Here is a 21,103-nt window from a genome sequence, read left to right on the forward strand (position 1 = left end):
CACAACAAGCAACATATTGGTACAGAGAGTTACATGTACAGCGAGTAAATATTCATGGTAGTGTTTGTTGGTTCTAAGGGAGTGATTTTATTTGTTGCTTGTCATTAAGGAAACAACTATGTAGCACTTGGGGGAAAATGGCAGGATAGTAGAAAAGAGCAAAGGCAACAAATTTTTAAGGGTGTCGTGGCATATCAAAGAACAAATAAAACAGACTTCTAAAACAAAATATATATTTGCACTCTTGACTGAATCAATTTTCCCAACCTTAAAAACAAAAATAGACAAAAGAGTCTCACCATAGGCGTCCTTTGCAACAAAGCTCTTGGATGGTCTACTAGGTTCGCTCAATCCAGCCTTATTCTCAGCCAAGACTCTAAACTCATACTCCTTGCCTGCAGAGAGCTTGGTGACTTTGTGCTCCACGTCTTGCGGCTTGGCAACAACGCTCCAACGAGAGGAGAACTGCTCTTTCATCTCCAAGATGTAGCCGGTGATCTTGCTTCCGCCATCTGATGTTGGGGGCTGCCATGAGAGTATGGCTGATGTCTTGGTGACATCGGATACCTCTGGAGGGCTGGGTGACTCTGGGGTTTCTTTAAATTTGAAAAATAAAACAGCAATACTTTGGATATCTAATACATCAAATTCATACGTGTTCTAATAAAATGACATTTGAAAGTTTAAAACATAATGACTCAATATTTGTATTTGAAACAAACACAGAATTTTTTGTAAATTAAAAAACCTTTCTTTTGACAAGGTACATGTATGAGAACTGCCCATCAATCTTTCTCACAGGCTTTTACGAGAAAATATGAATTCCTTCTGACATTACATTTTCAACCTTTAAAATATCTTGAAAATAATCCTACTCCTCAAAAGAACCTCTAAGTACTGTTCTCGTCTCGTTGACCAAGGACCTTTTGGCTAATCGGATTGTAATTGTTATTCTCTGTCTCAATACAAACCCATGTCTTTAGGGACTGCCTACAAGCTCCGTTTCTAAAATGGATCCCTCTGCATTGTCATATTTGTTTTCACCAAGTTCTTGATATATCCTCATTGTAAAGTTGTATGTCTTTAAACTGATCGCTCTTGAAGGATAATGGCCTTTTTTTATACTGTGGAAAACAAATGAACCTTGATATTGTAAAATGTGTTGGTTGTTTTTTTAGGCATTGATGACTTGGTAATGTAAAGTGCGTTGAGACGTTATTGTGAAATGCGCTACATACGAACTTACCATAAGGTGGTTTGATCAGCACTGGTTTAGTATGGTCACTTGGTTTCCCTTGGCCAACCTTATTCTCAGCAATGACTCTAAACTCATACTGCGATTTCAGCGTCAAGTCTGACACATCAAGTACAGTCTCTCGTACAGCCGCTCTATTGACTCTGACCCAACGATCCTTGTTAACATCTCTCTTCTCTACGTAATATCCGGTGACTTTGCTGCCTCCGTCAACCTGTGGCGGAGACCAGTGTAGAGTTACTGAGTTCTCACGTATGTTGGAGACCTCTGGCGTACTCGGGGCATCCGGTGCCTTGATCTGGTAGGACGAGATGTTACTGGGTTTGCTGAGGCCGGCTTTGTTCTCGGCAAGAATTCTGAAGTCACACTCTTGGCCGTCCGATAATCCAGTGATGTTGAAGTTTGTGTCTTGGACTAGGGTTGTGTTGACACGGCTCCAGCGAGGTGAAAACTTATCCTTCTTCTCGATGATGTAACCTAAGAGGTCCGTTCCGCCGTCTGATTCAGGAGCGGACCAGCTGAGGTTGACTGATGTTGGTTTAATGTCTGATACTTCTGGTGTTCCTGGTGCTTCAGATACATCTAAAGACACAAGAGTAGATTAAACATTCATTCATAAATACCTAAGACAGTTTATCAATTCTGATTGGTCAAGAGGGCATCACGAGGGGCTGTTTGAACGAATGATATAACACCAGTAAAAAGTGTTGAAACATGGGCGTGACACGCGAGCTTGCACCTGTGCTTATAAGACAGTTTCTTCATTCCTATTGGTCGAGAGCAACGGCTGGAACAGTTGTGCCACATCACAGCAATCTCCTTATAAGGAGTTGTTTACCCGACGGCCTTACCATTTCATAGCTGGAGGGCTGTTGTGTTGAAAGAAATCATTGAACAATATAATTTTTGCATTTATTTTACTTTTTGACCAAAAAGTGCTGATGTTTTTTGACCGAAAATGTATTTATGAGTGGGAATCAAACATTGATTCCCTTACTGAAAGCTACCAGTTAAGTACTTTCCCAAGTACTGTGAAAAAAAATAGGAAAGACACTGCTCTAGATATGCAATTGTCGAGGGTTTGAATCCAACCCCAGTAACATACCTGTTATTTTTTTCACAGAACTCCGGAAAGCTTACACACATCGGCGAATAAGTTTAAAAGCAAAATTAATATGTAAGATTTCATGTTTTCTTCTAGTAGTGAGCTTACAACAGATTGTGCGCCTTTAGAAAGTCCAAGCTGGACAGTACTTTTGTAAACATGTAATGACATAAATTACACGGTTTACATGTGATGGATAACAGATTCAGATAAATAAAATCCATTAAGAAACATCTGATAATTGCATAACGATGTGTGTACAATTGACTCACCATATGGTGGCTTGGCCACTTTGTATCCAGAGGACTCGCTCGGCTTGCCGACTCCAGCCTTGTTCTCAGCGGCCACCCTGAACTCGTACTCAGACCCTTGCTTCAACCCGCTGACGATAAACTCCACATCTTGGGTGCTGTAGTCGTTGACTCTTGACCAACGAGAGCTGAAGCGGTCTTTCTTCTCGATGAGGTATCCGGTAACTGGACTACCTCCGTCGGATGAGGGCACAGACCAGTTGAGAGTCATCGAGGAAGCGGTGATGTTTGAGATGGATGGTTGCCCTGGTGCATCAGGTTTGTCTGGTGGATATAAGGACAACACTTTGATGAGATTGTGAAACTAACAATCAAAATTCTTGAATGTTGGCACATCCCAGGGACTCGAACAAAAAATTAAAAAACAAACACTTTTTGAGAGCAATTTGTTGCATTTTTGTCACCAATTAATAATAAATAATAATTATAGTGGAATCTTATAGTGTTCATATCCCTCACTCAGTGACGCTCAAGGTGCTTCAACATTCAGTATTTTCCTGCAAGATTGGGAGGACTACTACTTTGATGAGATTGAAAACTTTGTAAGTCAAAAAATCAACATTCTTGAATAAAACATGTTGGAACATCCCCACGACTCAACAAATAATTTAAAACCAAGAAAAAATTCAGAGAAAATTTTGTTGCATTTTTGTCATCAAATAGATCATCTAAATCTAACATTGATGTTAACCATGTCATTTCTGGAACTATTTCAAACACCTTACACCAAAATTTAACAATCGAATTGTCAAAAAAGAGCGGCATAAATAAGTTTGATTGCTATGATTTTCACTACAACTTGGTCAGAACTTGACTTTCCCTTACCATATGGTAGTTTGGCAATGGTCGTCTTGGAGGGCTGACTAGGCTCACCGACCCCAGCCTTGTTCTCAGCGCTCACTCTGAAATCATATTCATTTCCTTCAGTCAGGCCAGTCACATTGTAGGTCAGCTCGGTAACAGTCTCCCTGGTAACCCTGGTCCAACGAGTGCTCATTCTGTCACGTCTCTCCACTATGTAACCGGTAATCGGACTTCCGTTGTCCGAGGCGGGTGGAGTCCATGTTAGGGTCATAGAAGTTGCGATGACGTTGGACAGGGATGGTGTACCTGGGGCAGATGGAATGCCTACAGCAAAAAAAATACGTAAACAATTTTTTAAAAAGTTATTTGAACAAACCCGTACAGTTTTTTGTGTGAATGACCTATGACTACAAACCTTTTTTTCAAGCAAAAAAAAAAGGCCTTAATTTTTTAAGGATTCTCCACAAGGCCTATTGTTTTAAAAGCTCATTTGAGCTAAAATTTGTAACATTTTATAGGAAACAAGCATAGGGCTTAGTTTGAGGATCTCATACCCAGCTCATCCACCATTTAATAGTCTTTGCAACTTGTAGTCTTGAGGGATTTGATATCTTGAAAACATTGATATATACTGATTCGAGAGGAAGGCTTACCATAGGGATGCTTCGCTACGACTGTTGCTGTAGGAAGGCTGGGCTTTCCAGCTCCAGCCTTGTTCTCTGCTGATACACGGAACTGGTACTCATTACCTTCAGTCAAGCTGGTAACCTACAAAAAGTTCATAAAAAATATAGCTCAAACAAAAATATAACAACTAATGTCACAGCTTTAACAGAAAGAAAGTTTTTTTTTAATAAAAAAAAAACACAAAAAGAAGAAAATACAAAAACAAAAAGAAACAGCAGTTTAAGAATAAATGCATGTAGTGACTCAATGACACTTAAAACCTAGCCCACCCTTCTCAGACCACCCCTCTCCTTTCAATTCCACTGGTTTTCTTTTCCCTCCATTTATTTGACTATTTTCTGTTAGAAAGTAATTTTGAATACGAAGAGAAATATTCCCAAATTTAAAAGACTGATGTTGTACCTTGTATATCAGATTGGTGACTGACTCCCTATTGACCTGGCTCCATCGGCTCGCAAACTGCTCTTTCTTCTCGATGATGTAGTTTGTGATTGGACTTCCACCATCACTAGAGGGTGCTGTCCAGCTGAGATTGAGGGATGTGGCTGTAATGTCTGAGACATCAGGAGTTCCTGGAATGCCTGGAACATCTGGATGGAGAAACAGTTTGTACAAATACTTATATCTTACAGATGTTAAATTTTCATTGAAATAAAGAATATTAATTTTGGTTTTACAGAACTCAGGAAAATACTGAATATACAGTGCTTACAAACATTGATGTAAGGGTAAAACCAAAACTAGTTTACTTATATTTTATCCTCATTAAATCTCATACACAAAAGGGTGCAGCATGACAAATGGTGAGGAGAGGTTTCAAAAAAATTGCCTTCACTTTCATAATTTCTACAAAGATTGCTATTGTCTATTAGGATATTGAAGACTTTTTTAAAAGAATCAAAAAGTCAAGAGTTTATTAAAGACACTTGACACTATTGGTAATTGTCAAAGACTAGCCTTCACAAAGACCACCCTTGTCACACGAAGTTGTGTGCTTTCAGATGCTTGATTTAGAGACCTCAAATTCTAAATCTGAGGTCTCGAAATCAAATTCGTGAAAAATTACTTCTTTCTCGAAAACTACATTACCTTAGAGGGAGCCAATTCTCACAATGTTTTATACTATCAACCTCTCCCCATTACTCATTACCAAGAAAAGTTTTATGCTAATAATTATTTTGAGTAATTACCAATAGTGTCCACTGCCTTTAAATATGGATAACCAATAAAGAATACTCAAAATCCATGGTGACAATATACACAAAACGTAAATGAAATAATCTGCAAGCCACACCTATATTTACCGTTTACATAATTTGTTAACTACAAGACTCACCGTAGGGTTGCTTGGCAACCTTCTTCTGAGATGGCTCGCTGAACTTCCCAAGCCCTGCCTTGTTCTCAGCGGCAACGTGGAATTCATACTCCGTCCCTTCTCGAAGGTCGCTGACCTTGAAGGTGGTTTCCGTCACTGCGTATCTGTTGACCTTGGTCCACTTTGTGATGAATTTGTCGCGTTTCTCCACAGTGTAGCCAGTAATCGGGCTGCCACCATCGTTGTCTGGTGGGGACCAGTCGAGAGTCATTGAGGTGCTAGATATGTCCGAGAGTGTTGGGGCATCTGGTGCATCTGGAACATCTGTAAAAAAATTAACGAATAAACCCAAATAAGTTAACGCTGAGTTTCACTATAAAATATAATCACAAGTTTTTAAGTCAATATTGCAGGGTTTTGTTGTGTTACAAAATAAGAAAAACAAAACATAAAAGTGTGTTGTAACTACAATTTTAACTACAGGGAACTTTTTATGTGTATTTTTTATATCAAGTAATAAGCCTTTGGGAAACTGACTGGATTTCAAATAATTTTTGTTTTCTTTGTAAAAAAACTTTTAAAGGGGAAAAGCAACGTCAAGGCTGTCAGTGGTTGTTTCAAAACTGATGAATTGATTTATTTCGCTGTCAACTGTATAATTATCTTACCATAGGCTGGTTTTATGATCCTTGGCTCTGAAGGTTCTGATGGCTGACCAGCACCTGCCTTGTTCTCCGCAATTACCCTGAAATGGTACTCCTCGCCCGCTTTCAGGTCTCTCGCGACATACTTGGTCTCAGTTACAGACTCGTCTCGGTTGACCACTGTCCACCGAATTGAGAATCTGTCTTTCTTCTCGATGAGGTAGGTCTTGATTGGACTGCCTCCATCAGATGGTGGAGCAGACCATGAGAGGTTGGCAGAGTTAGCTGTGGTACTGTTTACCTTTGGCTTTCCTGGAGCATCAGGGACATCTAGGAAAGACAAATAAAGATTTGTAAAATAGGTTTCACTTGTATCCCAACATGTACGTTACAAGCAAAAAGTAAACTATGAACAAATTACATGCAAACTTACATCTATAGAGATAAACCAAATATTTTTGGTAATTATAATTTCTGCTAATTAATATTTGATCTCAGCAGAATGAGGACTAAACAGGGCCCAATTTCATAAAGCCTAGAGGCACAAATTAATAAGCACAGACAAAATATTGCTTAATAGAAGAAACTGGTTACCAGCCATAAGTCCGCAACTGTGACTGGTGCCATACCATTTTTTGCTTAGCATAGATATTTACTAAGCAGTATGTTTGCTTAACAGCTTTGTGAAATTGGGCACAGGTCTTTTTATGCATCGATGTAAAACTTAATTGAGAATTTATATGTTAAATGGTAATTGGGAGGCTGATAGCTGGGCTCTAAAAACAAGTCATTTTCTTTGCTAGTTCCAAGTAACAGTTTAAAAAAGTGGATGGTATTTGTGTTAAACTCTACTAAGTTCATTTGAATTTGTGATGTTTTATACTTTCAGGGTCACTACAATTAGTTTGAAACTTTTGGTAATGAAATGCTGAAACTGGAATGAAAGTATCCGATGTTGAGTGTTAAGAGATAAAGATTGACTGCATTACATTAAATCTAGAACCTTTTTGTAAAGAAACGATGGAAATTGTTTTTGTTTATCTTTAGTTCTATCATAAGGAGGTTTGGCAACAATGGATCTAGAGGACTGACTAGGTTTAATCCATTAATCTAAACTCATACTCATTGGAATGAACTAAGTATACATTGTCTGTAGATTATGATCAAACAAATACATTTAACTTTAACTCAATTTTAACTGATTTTTTTAAATATTATTTTCTTTAACTTTATTTAGTCTTACCATATGGAGGTTTGGCAACAATTGGTCTGGATGACTGACTAGGTTTACCAGCTCCAGCTTTGTTCTCAGCAGTTACTCTAAACTCATACTCATCGCCTTCTTTCAGATTTTCCACGGTGAAGCTTGTGTTGGTCAACGATGTTGGGTTGACTCTTGTCCAGCGAGTACCAAACTTTTCCTTTCGTTCAATGATGTAAGATGTGATCGGAGAGCCGTTGTCAGACTCTGGAGGAGTCCAGGAAAGAGTTGCGCTGGTAGCTGTGATGTCGGAGACGGTAGGAGCTCCTGGGCTACTTGGAACATCTGAATGAAAGGAAAATTAATATTCCTCAAATTAAGAGTTCTGATTGTTGTTATGGAAGTTGACTGAATATCCCGAATGTTCTTGTAGACAAAAAGACAAGCCACAATGTGGGCTTAGGGTATGTCAGGGCACAATCAAGAGCTCAAATAAGTCATTAATAGAACTGTCAAGTAGCTCACTGGATTTTTAAAATAAAATCTACTGTACATGTACTTTTGTATTTTTATCCAAATTAGTTTCCCTTGTTGTTTATAAATTAATCCAAATCAGAAGCAGAAACGTTCAGGGCTACGACCGAAAAAATTGTCCGTACTTTGGTAATTATTGTTAATGTTACAACACAACTCAGCTAGCCTGAAGTTTCTCAACACGAAACAAGTCTTGCTATTGTTAACTTCCCTGCATTAAATAACTAGTTTTGTAGCTAATATTATTACCATATGGGCGTTTGGCAACAACAGGAGAACACGGTTCACTGGGCTGTCCAGGTCCTGCCTTATTCTCTGCAATCACTCTGAACTGGTACTCCGAGTTCTCCTTTACATCGGTAACCTTCAGTGTAGTCTCTGTCACTCTATCTCTCGTGACGCGTACCCATCTCGTGCTGAAGGCATCTTTGCGTTCAACGATGTAGCCGAGGAGTTTGCTTCCGCCGTCCGAGGGAGGAGGGGTCCACGTTAAAGTGATGGAACGTTCAGACACATCGGAGGTCTTGGGAGAGCCAGGGGCATCTGGAACATCTGTTTAAAGTAAATGCAAACATTAAGTCAAGTACATGTAAGTGTTGTCTGAAGCTTTGCAAGGTGTGGATGAATCGGAAGAAACCATAAATAAACAGTAAACTTGCGGGTACAACCATGTGTAAATCTCTTTTGTGGGAGTGTTGGCTCTGAAAAGAGCCGGTGTGGTCTCGACGTTTCGAACAGTATACTCTGCTTGTCTTCGTGAGTATTCCCTTCAACAGGCGACCACACCAACTTTTTTCAGAGACAACCCTCCAACAAAAGAGATTTACACATGGTTGTACCTGCAACTTTACTAATTATTTATAGTTTCTTCCTGTTAATTAAAGTCTATAGAAATAAGTCACATCTTATAAACATCAAGACTCCTTTTTCAAAACTATTCCCTGAATAATAATGGTTACCATAAGGTTCCTTGGCGATAGTTGGTGGAGTTGCTGGGCTGAATTTCCCCACGCCTGCTTTGTTCTCTGCTGCAACTCTGAACTCATACTCGGTACCCTCTTTTAATCCTGTCACAGTGAAGGAGGTGTCATCAGTGCTACCAACAGCTGTCCATTTGGAGCTGAAGGGTTCCTTCTTCTCGATGATGTAGCTCTTAATTTTAGCTCCTCCGTCTTCTTCAGGAGGAGTCCAAGAGAGGGTCATGGAGCGGGCTGTAACGTCACTGATGGTTGGCTTGCTGGGTGACTCAGGAGTGTCTGTTTAAAAAAAAAGGAACATTTTGTCAAAGTGATGGAGAAAGGGACCTTACAGTATTTAGTGAAACAAAAGATAAGGATTACTCAAGTGTAACACAAATATCAGAAAAAAATGCTACAGATATTTTCACTTACCATATGGGAGTTTGGCCACAACCACATCTGATGGTTCACTGGCTGGACCTGTTCCCGCCTTGTTTTCAGCACTCACTCTAAACTTGTACGTGCTCTTAGCTGTCAACTCCGTAACCTTGAGAGTTGTTTCCTTTACAACAATCCTATTCACCTTCACCCAACGTTCCTTTGAGACATCACACTTCTCAACGATGTAACCAAGGATCTTACTTCCTCCATCAGATGTAGGTGCTCTCCAGGTCAGTACAAGAGACTTATCAGTGACATCTGAAACGTCTGGCTTACCAGGAGCATCAGGTGGTGACACCTTCAGGTAGGCGGGGTTGCTTGGCTTGCTCTGCCCAGCCTTGTTTTCTGCCGTCACTCTAAACTCATACTCAGTTCCCTCTTGGAGACTGGTGACGTTAAAGGTGGTTTCCCGCACTGAGGAGATGTTGACCTTAGCCCAGCGTGAGCTGAACTTATCTTTCTTCTCAATGATGTAGTTTGTGATAGGTGCGCCACCATCACTCTTAGGGGCTGCCCATGTGAGAGTCACAGAAGTTGGCTTGACGTTGGAAATATCTGGAGTTCCTGGTACGTCTGGAACATCTGTAATTGTGATTTATTTCAAACAGATTTTACTTTAAATTGAAATTGTCTGCAACAGATTTCAACAAGTCTAACTACCAATAGAAGTCAAATATTGTTTTAAATAAACTTTGAATTAAATGCAGTATAAACCTAAAATACCCAGCTGAACTGTAAGCAAATACAACAATTGTGACAACTGAAACCATCCGAAGTTAAATACCCTCACTAAATATCACAGTTAATATTTTTAGTTAAAAAATAGCACTTGTAGCAACAGATAGTGCATGTCTCATGCATATTCAAACATTTTTTCGCTTTGCTCACACGAATATTGCTTAAGTGCATGAAGAAAACAAATCCCCGCACTGCAACAAGTCCAAATTTTTGAATATGAGTGAGACCTACATTAAGATTTTTCCTTGGATTATCTATTACGTCATTATAAAGCACTTACCATAAGGCTCTTTGGCAACTGTTGGTAACGTTGCCTCGCTGAAGCTACCCACGCCAGCCTTGTTTTCAGCAGCAACCCTGAACTCATACTCCTGACCTTCTTTCAGACCTTTCACTTTGTAAGAAGTGTCTGAAGTCTTTGCCACTTGGACCCACTTGCCAAAGGGCTCTTTCTTCTCGATGATGTACTCCGTAACAGGGCTTCCACCGTCTGATCTTGGAGCCTCCCAAGAGAGTGTCATGAATTTTGAGGTGATGTCACTGACAACTGGGGTGCTTGGAGATTTGGGGACATCTGATTAGAAAAGAAGTTGATGAAATGTTTATTAGGGTTTTTTTAAGAGAAAGATATTATCTCGGCAAATGTATGAGATTATTTTGGTGGTTTTTCCAGAGAAGAGCTTATTTTTTAAATATTAAATCACTAATTAAACTGTAACAAGTTACAAACAAATACAATCAACCGAAAGTTAAATTGGGTAACTGTTAAAATAAATTGGTTACAAAAGCATAAAAGAACGCATTACAAAATTATCTCAAGAAGAATATATACTTACCATAGGGTAGTTTAGCAATAGCAGACTCTGATGGTTCGCTAGCTGGCCCCGTCCCAGCCTTGTTCTCAGCACTCACTCTAAACTTGTATTCAGTCTTGGCAGTTAGATCTTCAACTCTGAAAGTAGTGTCCTTGGTAACGCTTCTGTTAACCTTCACCCATCTGTCCGTTGACGTGTCGCATTTCTCGATGTAGTAGCCGAGGATACGGCTTCCACCATCAGACTCAGGGATGCTCCAGCTCAAGGTGATGGCCTTATCAGTGATGTCGCTCAAGTCTGGTTTCCCAGGAGCACTTGGAGGAGTGATCTTAAGAGTAGCCGGGTTACTAGGTTTACCCAGTCCAGCTTTGTTCTGTGCTGTTACTCTAAACTCATACTCTTCTCCCTCTTGCAGCCCGGAAACTGTGAATGTTGTCTCTTGGATTGTGGAGACGTTGACTTTGCTCCATCGAGAGCTGAACTTGTCTTTCTTCTCTATGGTGTACCCTGTGATGGGAGATCCTCCATCGTTAGCAGGAGCCTCCCATGTTAGTTTCACAGACGAAGGCTTCACATCGGAGATTTCAGGTGTGCCGGGGGCATCAGGAACAACTGCATCAAAAACAATGTTTCAAAATATACTGTCATTTATTTTTTATTAAATTTGTTTTGTGTTCGCTGTTTTGGTTGGTGTATTATCTCAGTTTCTTATTCTGTTTTTTTCCCCAAGGTTTTTAAAAGAACACAACTAGTCGAATTTGATGTATATTAAAAATGATATAAAATGGTTGGTCAAAATATACCTTAATTATTTTTGTAAATCTTTAATAGATCAACTATAGTAAATTCTTATTTACACTCACCATATGGTTCTTTAGCTTCTGTTGGCACAGTGGCCTCACTGAAGCTACCCCTCCCAGCTTTGTTCTCTGCTGCCACCCTGAACTCATATTTCTGGCCTTCTTTAAGGCCGGTCACTTTGTAAGAAGAGTCATCAGTCTTGGCAACTTGAGACCATTTACCGTATGGCTCTTTCTTCTCGATGATGTAGTCTGTCACTGAGCTGCCGCCGTCAGAGCTCGGGGCACTCCAAGTTAGGGTCATTGAAGAGGCTGTGATGTCACTGATTGAGGGTCTGCTTGGTGATAGCGGAATATCTGTGGGAAAGATTAGGAAAGTATGTTTCACATTCTGTTTAAAAAATGAGGGAACAGTTTATGTTTAAGTTTAAGATAAAGAAAATCATTCAAAAATGTTGTCTAGTGAATTACCATTAAACTTTAAAAGAGTCCTACAGAGGACTATTTTTAACGATCATCTCCTACTTCAAATTCTTCATTGAAAGAGTCTTTAAAATAAAATGTAATACAAACACACCATAGGGCAATTTAGCTTCTATGACATCTGATGGTTCACTAGTCGGCCCAGTTCCAGCCTTGTTCTCAGCGCTGACTCTGAACTGGTACCTTGACTTCACAGTCAACTCCTCAACACGAAGTGTAGTCTCCTTTACGAGGCTCCTGTTCACTCTGGTCCATCTGTCTCGCGACACGTCACACTTCTCAATGACGTAGCCCAGAATCTTACTTCCACCATCCGATTCAGGAACACTCCAGCTCACCGTTGATGACTTGTCGGTGACATTGGAGACATCTGGTTTACCCGGGGCGCTTGGCGGATTAATCTTGATCAAAGCTGGATTACTCGGTTTGCCTACTCCTGCCTTGTTCTCAGCGCTCACTCTGAACTCATACTCGGTACCTTCCGTGAGATTCATCACATTGACGTTGGTGTCTGTTATCGAGGAGATGTTGACCTTTGTCCAGCGGGAACTGAACTGGTCTTTCTTCTCCACGATATAACCTGTGATTGGAGATCCACCATCAGCCTCCGGAGGTTGCCAGGTGAGGGTCAATGATGTCGGTTTTGTATTTGATATATCTGGAGTTCCAGGTGCATCTGGGACATCTGAAGATAGTAGAGATTAAATATAATCATTAAAGCTCGCTATCACAATCAGAATAGATTTGATGATCGCATTCGAAAAATTTGAAATGAGATTGTTCAGTAACTAAGAAAAGCACCTAGGAAAACTGATCATGATTTGTTTTTACAAGGCATACAAATCTTGCTTATGCCAAGTCTCTCTAAAATTACAAGAACATCTTGAGGTACAAACATTATAAAAAGTGAACCTGATTACCACTAGCACTCATGAAAGAGTTATCCCATTTATTTTTGTGTTTTCAGAATCTGTTTGCTAACATGCTGCACTTACCATACGGCAGCTTGGCTACTTTAGATTCAGTTGGCTCACTGGGCTTTCCTACACCAGCTTTGTTCTCAGCGCTGACTCTAAACTGATACTCTGATCCCTCCTTCAACCCGGTTACTTTGTATTCCAAGGAGGAGGTTTTGGTGACCTCTGACCATCGAGAAGAGAATGGTTCCTTCTTCTCCAAGACGTAGTTTGTTATTGGAGATCCTCCATCAAAGTCAGGAGCAGACCAAGTTAGTGTCATTTCCGTTTTGTCAACCGAAGTTATTTTAGGCTTGTTAGGCGCATCAGGTACATCTGTTATTAATAAGTAAAAGATATAAAGGATAAATCTATGAAGTAAGCGGTGTTGTGAATATATGTGTCACTTTACAGGATAGGAAATAAAGGACCAGTCACTTTAAGTGCCATAATGAAACAAGAGGTTTATGCTCTCACCATATGGAAGTTTAGCAACAACCCTCTTGGATGGCTGACTCGGTTCTCCAACTCCAGCTTTGTTCTCAGCTGAAACACGGAACTCATACTCCACATCCTTAGTGAGATCCTTGACTTCGAACGACGTATCCTTGATGGTGCCTCTAGTAACCTTCACCCAACGATCCTTTGCTGTGTCTCTCCTCTCCAAGATGTATCCCGTTATTTGACTGTCACCAGTGCTCTCAGGAGGTGACCAAGTCACAAACGCAGCCTTGTCGTCGATCTTCTCAACCACCGGAGCATCTGGCGCCCCTGGTGGTTGGATCTTCAAGGTGACAGAGTCACTTGGCTTACCAACGCCAGCTTTGTTTTCAGCCGACACTTGGAATTCATAATCTGTACCTTCCTGGAGTCCAGTAACCTTGAAGGTGGTCTCTTGGATGGAGGAGATGGTGACCTTACTCCAGCGATTGCTGAGTCTATCTTTCTTCTCGATGATGTAACCTGTGATTGGAGATCCACCATCACTTTCAGGTACAGTCCACGAGAGGGAAAGTGTTGTTGGTTTGGCATCAGATATGGCTAGATTGGTTGGAGATGCTGGCACATCTGTAAGTGAGATAAAAAAGTTTGTAAATAAAAGTTTACCGAACTGTCAATTATTCAAAATAACACCAGTAATCAAATGATAAGCTTCTTCAATTTGAAGATTCAGACATACTCCATGTTGAATAGTTATAATAAACTATATAAACTTGAGTTTCTATAAGCCTTACCATTTACCTATATTATTATTACATGTATCTGTAGACTTACCATACGGCAGCTTGGCTACTTTAGATTCAGTTGGCTCACTGGGCTTTCCTACACCAGCTTTGTTCTCAGCGCTGACTCTAAACTGATACTCTGATCCCTCCTTCAACCCGGTTACTTTGTATTCCAAGGAGGAGGTTTTGGTGACCTCTGACCATCGAGAAGAGAATGGTTCCTTCTTCTCCAAGACGTAGTTTGTTATTGGAGATCCTCCATCAAAGTCAGGAGCAGACCAAGTTAGTGTCATTTCCGTTTTGTCAACTGAAGTTATTTTAGGCTTGTTAGGTGCATCAGGTACATCTGTTATATAACAAGCAAAAGAAATGTTAAGGAAATGGAAAAATATATGAAAGATTGAACAGAAGATAAACAGCATTGTAAACTTGTCTGGGCTTTTTGTAAGAAAATGAAGTACGTGGTATTGTGAATATTTGTAACTTTACAGGATAGCAAACTTTGAGTAACATAATGAAAAAGAAGTGATGTATGTCTGACCATAAGGAAGTTTAGCAACAACCCTCTTCGATGGCTGACTCGGTTCTCCAATACCAGCTTTGTTCTCAGCAGAAACACGGCACTCATACTCCACATCCTTAGTGAGATCCTTGACTTCGAACGATGTCTCCTTGATGGTTCCTCTAGTCACCTTCACCCAACGGTCCTTTGCTGTGTCTCTCTTCTCCAAGATGTATCCCGTTATTGGACTGCCACCAGTGCTCTCCGGTGGTGACCAAGTCACAAAGGCAGCCTTATCGTCGATCTTCTCCACCAGCGGAGCATCTGGCGCTCCTGGTGGTTGGATTTTCAGAGCCACTGTCTGGCTTGGTTTGCTTGGGCCTGCCTTGTTGATAGCAGTTATGTGGAATGAAGACTCGGCGCCTTCCTTGAGAGACTTGACTTTGTAGGATAACTCTTTGATGGGCTCAGAAGTGATTTGATTCCACCTTGGGGAGAAGGCATCCTTTTGGTTTACATTGTAGCCGATGATTGGAGAGCCACCATCAGAGAATGGAACACTCCAGGTAAGCTCAATGGATGTTGGTGAAAGCTGAGTAAGTTTGACATCCTCAGGTGGTGCTGGAACATCTGTTTGAAAAAAAAAGATGAAAAAAAACCATAAGTCACCAGTCCAGAGTTCTATGCTTGCAATTACAGGTGCAAAATCTCAGGTTCTAAACTTAAAAGGGTAAAAGAGAAGCAACACAGCACATTCATACACATGTATATCCACATGAGGTCGGAACAAACCCCAGTTCAATTGATTTCATTATAAAATCTACAAATCATGTTTTACCATAAGGCACTTTGGCAGTAAGAGGCGTTGATGGTTCCGATGGTTTTCCAATGCCAGCCAAATTCTCAGCACTGACTCTGAACTGATACTCTGATGCTGTCTTCAAACCAGTGACAGTGCTCTCAACCTCTACCATCTTGGTCTCCAGGACCCTTGTCCAGGTTCGTGCAAAGCTCTCGCGTTGCTCAATGATGTAGGAGGTAATGGCACTGCCTCCGTCTGATCGAGGAGGAGTCCATTTGAGGAGGATAGAGGTCCCTGAGACGTTTGTTGGTTCTGGCTTTCCTGGTGCATCTGGGACATCTATCAAATTGTTTAAATAAAATAAAAATTGTTTTAATACATTATAATCACAAATACAGTGATGATAATTGTTTGATATTAGCCATTCAACAACTTTTCATAAGGCATTACAATCAACAATAATATTTTCAAAATGTCCACACCAAAAGTACGACAAAGATGAAAATGGACGATGAATAACTTCACAAATTGGATAAAGGATGAAAGCAATTAGTATTTGATAAGAATGAAGCCTTTTTGTAAAAATGTTTAATTAATGAGGCATGGTTTTCTTTGTTTCACACTAAATTTTTTGTTAGGAAAAAACCCCTGGAGAGTCACCTTTTTGGTGCCAAAGAGAAAAGCAAATGAATTAATGAATTAAAAATAAAACCTATTTACCATATGGGGGTTTAGCTTCAGTAGCATCTGTAGGTGTGCTTGGTTTCCCTGTCCCTGCCTTGTTCTGAGCGCTGACCCTGAACTCATACTTTGACCCTTTGGTCAAACCAGTGACCCTGAATGTCAATTCAGTGATGGCATCTGATGATGTCTTGACCCAGCGTTTACTTGTGATATCCCGTTTCTCTAGAATGTAACCCGTAACAGGGCTACCACCATCCGACTCCGGAGAAGACCAGGATATGGTCATAGAGTCAGCTGTGATGTCAGAGATGGTGGTCTGCTCTGGGGCTCCTGGGACATCTTAAAACAGAAGAAAACAAGATTTGTTAAGAATATTGGCTCCTTTATAATAAAACAAATGAGAAAGTTCTTTGTCCCAAAAAATACAAAAAAACGGCTGCAATCTCTGGGCCTCCTGTGCCATCTTAAAACAGAAGAAAACAAGTTTTTTAACCTATGTTGGCTCCTTTACAATAATGCAAATTTAAAATGTTTTCAAATTTGAAAAGCTGCATTAAGAAAAACACTAATTGAATGGATTGACTTCTATCAGATTGGTACAAAAACGCTTGAAGAAAGTTTTAGCTCAGACTGTTGAAACATTTTCAAAAACGTCAAAACAAACTAAAAACAAAGTTTCTGTCTTTCTAGTCTGCTCACCATATTTAGATTTGGCGATCCATGCTTTGGAGACATCACTTGGCTTCCCAAGTCCAGCCTTGTTCTCGGCGGTGACCCTAAACTCGTACTGAGTTCCCTCATTCAGGTCCTTCACCTTGAAGGTGGTTTCTGTGATGCTTTCTCGGGAGACCTTGACCCAGCGTGTTGAGCTGGTGTCTCTCATCTCAAGAATGTAACCAGTGATTGGGCTGCCGCCATCAGACTCTGGGGGTGACCATGTGACTGTCATGTGACTAACATCGACATCTGTGACTGTGGGCGCTGATGGTCTTTCAGGAACATCTAATGACAGACATCAAGTATGATGGGTGGTTTATTCAAATATAAAAAAGAACACGATTTATTTTGTTTTTGGAGGGGGTTGAGCAAATTGTGTTACTGTTTTGAATGTCAGTTCCTCTCAACTGAGAAAATATGTTTACGTTGTTGGTCAAGTTTTATGGTAAAAAAAAGAAAAAACACTTAAAGATTCAAGAGGAATTTTGTGCATGTTCACATTGAGCTAGTTAGATTAGAGCACTCTAAACAGCAAGGGTGGTTTATGTGGGTCTTCACATTTTAGCTTCTTGATTTTGACATTCTTAAAATGGAAACAATTCACTAAAGGATTGGTAGATTGATGACTCGGATTTAATAAGTGAGCTACCCGAATGAAATGAATTGCTTTTTTTCTTCAAATATTACCAAAGTTGTACTTTATCTTTAATAAATTATTTAAGGTTTGGTTGAATAAAGAAATAATTACTCAAGCTGGATTTTACCACCAGAAACGTGCCATGGCTCTACCAACTGAGCCAGAGACATTATTTAGACGACTTACCATAAGGATGCTTAGCAGTCACAAAGGAGCAAGCATCGCCTGGCTGACCGGTTCCCCGTATATTCTCAGCAGTAACTCTAAACTGGTAGTCCTCGCCTTCTTTCAGGTTGGACACTTTAAAGGTAGTCTCTGTAACAGGCTCTTTGGTGACTTTGGACCAGCGTGAGCTGAATTTGTCCTTGCGTTCGATGGTGTAGCCTGTGATAGGAGTGCCGCCATCTGACTTGGGAGGAGACCAGGACAGGGTCATGGAGCTGGCTGTTGTGTCAGATACAGTAGGAGCGCTTGGAGAACTGGGAACATCTGATAAAGAGTTAGTGATAAAAGTTTCAATAAAAAAGCTAAACAAAATTTATTGTAAGAAAAATTAAGCAAAATTTGAAAAGGTAGAAATTCAATTTGCTGAGATGGCGTTTGAAAGATAATTTAATAGCGTCAAAGTTATAACCTCTATAATATAATACATCTATTATATAAAAATAATTCTTTCTTATCAACTTCATTAATATGGAATTAATTTGTAATGCAAGATTATTTTAATGATCTTTATATTTGTTCAGTAGTGGGTTCAGTAAAGACAAGAGGACATGGTGTACCATATATATATATTTTTTTGAAGAGTCTGTCCTCTGGTTGTTTAAAGTATTACAGTTATTACTAAACATTGAATTCACAGAGTAGAAAATAAAATAAAACAGAAAACAATAAATCATAAAACAAAGTTTTACACTAATGTAAACAATAAACTCTTATAGGAGGAGACAGATGTGGTTCATGTTCAGCTGTACTTCATTCATTTACAAAAACAATGTTTTAGTTCTCATTCACAGGTTCCCATTCCAACTCCCTATAATGACTCCTTTTAGAGTGCCAAAAGTTGTTTGGATGAAAAGTTGTTATAAAAGTACTTACCGAAGGGTGACTTAGCAACTGTTGGTCTAGAGGAATCACTTGGCGTTCCTGGCCCTGCCTTATTGACACCAATCACTCTGAACTGATACTCGTTCCCTTCTTTCAATCCGTCCAAATCACAACAGGTCTCTGAAGCAGACACCTGGGTCACCTTGGTCCAACGGGGACTGAATCGATCTTTCTTCTCGATGATGTAATCAGTGACATCATCCCCGCCGTCAGATTTTGGTGCAGTCCAGGTAAGTTTCATGGATGATTCAGTCACATCGGAGATTGTTGGGATGCTTGGGCTATCTGGTTCATCTTTATATTGAAAAGAGAGGCAAATTTATGAATAATAGCTAAAAAGGTTACTCATCATTTTTGTCTTGTATTTTGCGGGTTTACTTAAACTCTCAACTGAATAATGAAGTTCCAACAAACGACTTGTAACTTTGTATGAATTGTTATAAAAAATTGTATTGTGTAATTTCATGTATGGTGTAAGTTTGTGTTTTTTTCCATTGACCTGTACATGAAACATGCCTACTGGAAGCCAAGGCTCTGTGACCTTTTGACAAACATGTAATGTTACAGGTTTCATGGTCTATGATATTAAAAAAAAAAAACAGCTGCATTCTTACCAAAGGGTAACTTTGCCTTTATAACAACAGACGGTGCACTGGGTTCCCCAACGCCAGCTTTGTTCTCAGCGCTGACTCTGAACTCATACTCTTTCCCTTCGATCAGATCAGTGGCTGTAAAGATGGTATCCATCAGGGGTTTCTTGTGTGCTTTTACCCATCTGTCTCTGCCGACATCTCTTCTCTCTACGATGTAGCCGGTGATCTCAGCTCCTCCATCATTCTCTGGTGGGCTCCATGTAACCTTGATGGTTGTGTTATCGATGTTTGAAACATCGGGGCTATTTGGAGCTTCTGGAACATCTGGAATTTTAAATCGAAATTTAAATCATTTATTAATATGACAAGTGTGTGAAATCTGTTCCAAGCATCCTACCAAGTACCCACAAAAAACAAAAACCTAGTAGTAGCGTTTCTAAAAATGAACAAAATTGACATTGTTTTCACATCAAGAAAGTACTTCAACCAACTTTAAATCAATACAGTTTATTTGAAATGACAGTAAGAAATGTTACGGGGTTCATAACGACTTAGACTCAAAAGAAAGAGACAATGACTCCCTGGCTTATTTTGGTCATGTTCAGTCCAAGTACATGAGTGGCATTATACATTATAAGTTGTCACTAGTTGGCGGTATAGAAAAGATGAGTGGTATACTCCCAACAAGAACCACCATTGCCATTAATACTTACCGTATGGTGGTTTTGCCTTCTGAGGCCCAGCAGCCTCACTTGACTCGCCCAAACCAGCGATATTCTCAGCGCTTACACGGAACATGTAGCTGGTTCCTTCCACAAGGTCGGGAACGGTGAAACTCATTTCAGTGATCAAATCTTCCTTGTGGGCTTTGACCCAACGTTTTCGGTCTGCTTCACATTTTTCAACAACGTAGCCGAGTATGTCTGCTCCGCCATTGTCTGTTGGTGCGGTCCATGTTAGCGTCATGTGGGTGCTGTCAATGTCAGATATCTCAGGGATACCTGGTGCGCCAGGAGCATCTGTTGAAGAAAATAAAGCGTTTTTTTTATTTACCTATTCTTTACAGTCTGTTCTAGTCCAAACAAAGGTAAACGTTTATGGCACTGGTCAAAGTTTTTTAAAATCTAATTTGATATAATGAAGCAATATTATTGAAGAAAAAGTAAAATTATATAATCTTCTTTTTTAGTTGTACCCAGGACTTATTCTACCTTCATAAAAATAATTCAAAAATTATTTATTTTGCCCATATTCTCAAGCCCCCATTGCAACCCCCCTCTTGTAGCTCTATCTCCCGATCTTACATACCATATGGTGGTTTAGCAACTGCCTTATCCGAGGCTGGACTTGGCTTGCCAACACCAGCCTTGTTCTCCGCAGACACTCTGAACTCATACTCTGTTCCCTCCTTGAGGTCAACAACTGTGTACACAGTCTCAGTGATTGAGGTCTCCTTCACCTTCAACCACCTGGAGCTGAAGCGATCTTTCTTCTCAATGACGTATCCTGTGATGGGACTGCCACCGTCTGATGATGGAGCTGCCCAGGTTAGCGTCATTGATGTACTGTCAATCTCAATGATCTCTGGCTTACTGGGTGACCCAGGTACATCTGTAAGAAAATTTTAACAAATTTTCATTAAATATCAAGAATGTTTAGTCTTACACAATTATAAATAAGAAATATACTCATTTATGGAAAAGAGTAATGATGACAGAAGGTCTAAAACTATGTTCAAAATTTTAATCTAAGGAGTCAACTCTGAATTCCGATTAAAGTCTGGATTT

At 39.9% G+C, this 21,103-nt stretch overlaps 2 protein-coding genes across 2 annotated transcripts in view; both read right to left on the bottom strand.

The window, feature by feature from the left end:
* Window positions 1-9,094, bottom strand: part of LOC117291318 (titin-like) — a 79,311-nt gene extending 70,217 nt beyond the window's left edge. Inside the window, exons 1-11 of the mRNA XM_033772958.1 lie at window positions 8,816-9,094; window positions 8,106-8,408; window positions 7,365-7,667; window positions 6,146-6,451; window positions 5,499-5,801; window positions 4,565-4,752; window positions 4,129-4,243; window positions 3,497-3,799; window positions 2,633-2,935; window positions 1,247-1,837; window positions 300-596 (exon numbers count right to left, since the gene is read on the bottom strand). Of these exons, the coding sequence (XP_033628849.1) occupies window positions 300-596; window positions 1,247-1,837; window positions 2,633-2,935; window positions 3,497-3,799; window positions 4,129-4,243; window positions 4,565-4,752; window positions 5,499-5,801; window positions 6,146-6,451; window positions 7,365-7,667; window positions 8,106-8,408; window positions 8,816-9,059 (3,256 nt within the window). The 5' untranslated portion in view covers window positions 9,060-9,094. The remainder of the gene's footprint in view (window positions 1-299; window positions 597-1,246; window positions 1,838-2,632; window positions 2,936-3,496; window positions 3,800-4,128; window positions 4,244-4,564; window positions 4,753-5,498; window positions 5,802-6,145; window positions 6,452-7,364; window positions 7,668-8,105; window positions 8,409-8,815) is intronic.
* Window positions 9,095-9,239: 145 nt separating this feature from the next.
* LOC117291321 (twitchin-like) lies at window positions 9,240-20,916 on the bottom strand. The gene is made up of 17 exons (XM_033772963.1): window positions 20,625-20,916; window positions 20,030-20,335; window positions 19,338-19,640; window positions 18,715-19,017; window positions 17,803-18,105; window positions 16,962-17,264; window positions 16,299-16,601; window positions 15,615-15,917; window positions 14,816-15,406; window positions 14,324-14,620; window positions 13,526-14,116; window positions 13,088-13,384; window positions 12,187-12,777; window positions 11,673-11,966; window positions 10,831-11,421; window positions 10,275-10,568; window positions 9,240-9,838 (listed from the first exon to the last, which is right to left on the bottom strand). The coding sequence occupies exons 1-17, from the start codon at window positions 20,872-20,874 to the stop codon at window positions 9,240-9,242; spliced, it is 6,519 nt and encodes a 2,172-aa protein (XP_033628854.1). The 5' UTR covers window positions 20,875-20,916.
* Between the last annotated feature and the right edge of the window lie 187 nt (window positions 20,917-21,103).

Source organism: Asterias rubens, chromosome 6 (assembly GCF_902459465.1).
Source record: "Asterias rubens chromosome 6, eAstRub1.3, whole genome shotgun sequence".
NCBI classification, from domain to species: domain Eukaryota; kingdom Metazoa; phylum Echinodermata; class Asteroidea; order Forcipulatida; family Asteriidae; genus Asterias; species Asterias rubens.